This window comes from Euprymna scolopes, chromosome 4 (genome assembly GCF_053919585.1).
Source record: "Euprymna scolopes isolate OS-2025 chromosome 4, ASM5391958v1, whole genome shotgun sequence".
NCBI lineage: Eukaryota > Metazoa > Mollusca > Cephalopoda > Sepiida > Sepiolidae > Euprymna > Euprymna scolopes.
The window spans coordinates 41,168,739-41,174,039 of record NC_136485.1 but is presented as its reverse complement, the minus strand read 5'-3'; the positions used below and the strand labels follow the sequence as shown (position 1 = coordinate 41,174,039).

Sequence of the window (5,301 nt, the reverse complement as noted above, 5' to 3'; positions counted from 1 at the left end):
GAATCCAGGTTAGTGAATTCTTTACTGGGTGCTGGCAAAGCTTTAGAAGGAATAAACACGGTTAATAGAGAGGAGAAATTGAGGTGTAAAATTGTTGAAAAATTATAAAACCTCTTTGTAAACAACATTTTTAGCAAGTGTTTTAGGAGAAAACACAAAGGGTTTGGATTGTGAGCCCACACGTGAGGCAGCTACATAGAGCTGACCGTGAGAAAAACATTGCTCCTGTAAATGAATGCCTGCAACGTCAAAGGTTTGGCCCTGGGATTTGTTGATGGACATCGCGAAGCACAGTTTCACAGGGAACTGTGATCGCTTGAAGTAAATGCCCAGGTCTGGATTTGATGGATATAGGGGTATCCTCGAAATTAGCAGTGTCTCTCCTTTTCCACAGCCAGTCAATATTTTGGCCTCGATAATATTAGGTGACAGGGATGTTACCACGAGGCGGGTTCCATTACATTGCTTTGGTGGTATGAGGTTACGAATGAGCATTATAGGAGCTCCAACCTTAAGTCGGAGTATGTGGGGTGGCAGGCCAGGTGGTTCTAGGGAGTTTAGCAACTCCACCGTGTAATCAGCCAGATCAGCAGTATCAGGTGTGCGGTCAATGGATTTATAGACACGTTCCTCTCCCGGGATGAGTTCCAAAAGTCTGTAGTTAATCGCATTGACGGAGGCGTTTTTTTGGAGCCAGAATCGCTCTCGTGGCGAGCCAATCAAAGTCCCTGTAGTTTTTCTGAATGTTCTCGAAAACTGCCTGGTATAGGTGGGTTGGCGTTTCAACGATGGTTGATATGTGTTCAACATTTGTGTAATCTTCAGTGTCTGTGGGAGTACGTCCTTCACCAAGTTCCAGAAGTGCATTAGAGAAATTAGCAGCATCTGGGTTGCGGCTAAGGTGGACACGCATATTTGTTGTGAGTTTTAAATGGTGAACTTGATCCCACAGTATCGACGATTTCAGGCATGCTTGAACAGCATCAGCGCGTGTCCCTTTTGGGACAACAGGAAGTGTTTGTCGGAAATCTCCACACAGCAGAACTGTTAATCCACCCATGATGTTGTCACAGTTGCCTAAATCTTGAAGGGTCCTGTTCAATGCTTCCAACGCAACTTTGTCCGCCATCGTGCATTCATCCCATACGATGAGTTTGCATCTGCGTAACAAAACAGCTTTATCCGAATTCTTTTCGATGTTGCATGTTGGGAATTCAGTTTGTGTGTAGTTGATGGGCAATTTTAAAGCTGAATGTGCCGTTCTGCCATCAGGGAGTAAAGTTGCAGCAATTCCAGAGGTTGCAACAGCTATAGCGACAGCTCCACTCCGTCGCACATGGGCAAGTATTAATTTGGTGACAAAGGTTTTTCCTGTGCCACCAGGTGCGTCCAAGAAAAATATTCCTCCACGGGTCTGTTGAACATTTTCATTGATCATATGGTAGACGTTCAGTTGTTCAGGCAACAGTTTAGGCTCATTCTCAGCAATGTACGCATTAAGTTCTGTAGGTGAGTAGCATATTTCACGCAGTAAATTTAGGCTCAAACTATTCCCTTCATGGCAGATGGGGGCAGGTAGGCCATATGATGGTAAAGTGGAACCACCAATTTCCAAAAGGAGGTTTTCGAGGCAAATTAGCCCTTCATTGTAAATCACTTGGGAGTAGTCTTGCTCCACCGATGTATTCTCAAGTTGGGCTCTTCTGGAAATGTCTTCGGTCATGAAGTTACGAAATTTCATCCATAGATGTTTTGGATCGCTCAAGTCACACCATACTATCATAATTGCAAAGAGCGACCGTAGAGCATGGCGAGATTTGAATAGACTTCCTTCTGTCATGGCGGCATCCCACTGAGAATCGTTTTCAAGTAGTCCCAACTGGGAGCATGCATCACGGAAGGTTTCACACAGGACGCCATCGACAGTTTTTATGTCATCAAAACTTATAGGGCCACGGACTTCGTGAAGGAGAAGACGAAGATGGAAGCACTCATGTTGACGTGGTGGCACTGTGTAAACTCGCCCGAGACAGGAATCATATTTAACCCCTGGGAAGCCATCGACAGGGTCTCCACATTTCCTGCGAGTCCACTGTTTGTTATTCCAAGTGTAGTAGGAAGGGATCTGTGGATACAAAAGCGTCTTTGCAAACTCATCATGGCCGCATAGTTTGAAGAAGGCAGTAAGCGTAGTTTCTGGTGGATGCTCCACCACCTGATTAGCAGTGCCGGCAGAAAAGTAAACTCTTTGCCCATTTTCAAGGTGAACAGCGAGTTGTATAACTGCAGGATATCTTTGGTGCAAGGGAAATGAGTAAAAATGCCATACACCTTCACCGCAACACAGGAAACGTCCAATGACATGAGCAGATGGCTCGTCTCGAGAACCGTCGCGCTGAACAGCAAACGCTGCAGCATCGCTTCCCTTGTTGATGTATTTGCAGATATATTTAATGGATTTCACTGAGTGACAGAACTCCACATTGATGTGCGATTGGAAAATTTTCGTCAGCAAGGGACAGTACGGTACTATCCATCGGTTATCAACAGTGCTCCGACCGACTATCATCGTATGGCCGCCATCACCTGGACTCCGTCACCTGTAAAGTGGGTAACCATCACCTCCTGTTTGTGTAGCATTGACAAATCTCCGTGGGTAGCCGCAAGCGCACACCGATTTCTTTTTACAGCATGATTGAGCTTTCTGGCCAGGACCACAGGGTCCATGAACCATCGTTGCTTTGACAATTTCGTAAAGCTGTGGGTCTAATCCAGGATCGGGAATCTCGGCTGAGATAATTTTGTCAATATCAGTGGATTGAATCCGTTCACACAGCCAGATTAAGATATGGGCATGCGGAAGGCCTCTTTTTTGCCACTCTACAGTGAATATGTTGCACCTTACTCGGCCGTAGACTTCACCCTTGACTATAAGATCCATGAGTTTGCACAATTTAAGCCGGAAAACACGGGCAATGAGATCAGGTCGGTCGTAGTGTTCTTGACCCAGAAACAGTTCATCTCGTATTTCTTCCCATGATGGATTGCAGGTGAAGGTAATAAACAAATCCGGTCGGCCATAATAGCGGACGTACGTCATTGCGTCTTGTGTGCGGGCATGCATATAACGCGGGCCACCGATGTATGTGGACGGAAGAATTGTCAGTTTTCCAACAGTGTTAGGGTCAGTTTCATTTCTCATGCCATCGTGCAGATGTATGTATGAAGACGACCGAAGCTGTTTTTGGTGAACCCGAATATATAGGAGCCTTTCAGATTCCATTTTTGCTGCCATGTCGACTATGTATTGTTGCAGAAGAGGTCCACTCCGAAGGAGAGTGTTGAAATCGTCGTCGCGAACCATCAGTCTGTATGCGTAATATGCTCTGCATGTAATAGTTTTGGGATTGATGGTCGTTTGTCCCAAGTTTTGTTGACATGGTATGTGAAAATGGTATCCATCGTCACCGTAAGGAAATAGTAGGGGATATTGTAGTGCGTCGTATGATCGATGCATTTCATGTATTCGCTGTAGACGTCCACCCCTAGTATGAATAACTATGTCGCGTTTGTTGTTGTGCTCACCCTGGATGACTGCAGAAACCTCGTTGCAAGTGGGAGCATTGAAGCGACGCTCATGTTCTCCTGTAGGACGTTTGTCTGCGTTAATAACGATAGAAAAATTAGGCAGAGGAACATTCTGTAGTGCATACTTGAAACTTTGAATATATGGGTTCGTTTGGTGGAGCATGTCTTGAAGCTGCAAAACAATACTGAGTTGTCGTCGATCCGAACTGTCGTTTGTCTCGGCTGTAATAGCTAGTCGGTTTTCAGCTTGTTGGACGTAGTCACTTACGAAGTAGAGTTGTAAAAATGATGGTTGTACGGTCTCATCAGGTAAAAGGGACCCTATTAGATGGTAGACTTGGCCTTGCACCTTAAATGCGGGATTCCAGCCGCTTTCACGGACAATGTTTGCACCAAATGATGTCATTTGGAAGTAGCAGTTGAAAAGTCGAATGGATTTCCGAAAATATTTAGATTCATCAGTCATGCCCAAAAGTAGGTCTCGCAGTGGTTGAGGTAAAGTCTGTAGGGATGGTAGTTTAACTTTACCCGAAGAGCAGCATAGGCTTGGAGGTTCTGCCGGCCATTTTTTAGCTTTGCAGAATGAACATATGCAATTCATCGAACCAATGCTAAGATCCTGCCGGGTAGAGAAGTCATAGTTGGCGTCATAGTTCAATGCTTTGCGTAACCAAAACTCCGGTGAAGGCATATGTTGCCGCGAGAGGCATGAAATCTCCGAGTAACAGCCTGAACTCGTATCCTTCGAGCTTCTGGTGGCTGAGATGACCGAATGGCGGCTCTGGATGTGTTATCTCGGGCAAGTCGTCTGACCCTCGCTTCAGTAGATTCAGCAGCTCGTGCTGAAGCTGTGGAGGCTGCGTTAGCTGCTCTCCGCCGAGCTGTCCTTTCTGTAGATTCGTTGGCCCTTGCAGAAGAGGTACTTGCAGCATTGGCTGCTCTACGGTTGGCCTGAATCTCTGCAGTTTGTGAAGAACGTAGTTGAGCCATGGCTGCAGCATGTCTAGATAAACGATAAGTCCGTTGAGTAAGTGTTTCAGAAGATCTGGTCTGAGACATGCGCTGTGCTTCGCGAGAACGTAATAATTCTACTTCATCGTAGTCTAGGCTTGCTCTGATGTTCCTAACAGTAGTGGCTGCTTTCGTGCGCCTTCCGAGCTGATTTTTTTTGGGTGGCATTGTTGCGAAATTACTCTGCGGGTGTGTGTGGAATTGAAATGGAATGCTGCCGAAACAATTGTTGAAAGAGTCAATATTTAGGTAGTGTGTATGGTATAAAATAAAATAAAAATAAAGGCAATCAGTATGTGTAATTTCCCCAATACATCAAAGTAGAAATATTGGGATTAAAATGTACAGTTGGAAAAACCTCTATATTTATATAAATAAAAAAAAGTAAGATATACGTGAAATAAATGAATTTGAAGGTACAATAAATATGTATAAATATATATAAATGTATGGTGTAAAATCAAATGAAAAAAATGGATGTCCAGGAAAAAGGCAATCAGTATTTGTAAAGTCCCCGTTACATCAACGTAGAAATATTGGGATTAAAATGTAAAGTTTTGAAAACCTCTACATTAGGTGTCAAAAATTGAAGATATAATAAATATGTATAAAAGTATGAGAAGATTAAATGCGAAAAGTAATAATATTGAGAAATGCTTTCTAAATGCATAAGTAATGTAAATGTAAAAATAAACAATGTTG

At 43.9% G+C, this 5,301-nt stretch overlaps 2 protein-coding genes across 2 annotated transcripts; both read right to left on the bottom strand.

The window, feature by feature from the left end:
• Nucleotides 1–661: 661 nt before the first annotated feature.
• Nucleotides 662–2,569, bottom strand: LOC145270663 (uncharacterized). Its single transcript, XM_080126300.1, has one exon. It carries the CDS (start codon nucleotides 2,567–2,569, stop codon nucleotides 662–664), a length of 1,908 nt encoding a protein of 635 aa, XP_079982426.1.
• Nucleotides 2,570–2,596: 27 nt separating this feature from the next.
• LOC145270656 (uncharacterized) lies at nucleotides 2,597–4,054 on the bottom strand. The gene has a single exon (XM_080126287.1). It carries the CDS (start codon nucleotides 4,052–4,054, stop codon nucleotides 2,597–2,599), a length of 1,458 nt encoding a protein of 485 aa, XP_079982413.1.
• Nucleotides 4,055–5,301: the final 1,247 nt, after the last annotated feature.

What these genes read in the sequence shown, in the direction of transcription:
- LOC145270663 (XM_080126300.1), bottom strand. Translation starts at nt 2,569, where the DNA reads ATGATAGTCGGTCGGAGCACTGTTGATAACCGATGGATAGTACCGTAC.
- LOC145270656 (XM_080126287.1), bottom strand. Translation starts at nt 4,054, where the DNA reads ATGACTGATGAATCTAAATATTTTCGGAAATCCATTCGACTTTTCAAC.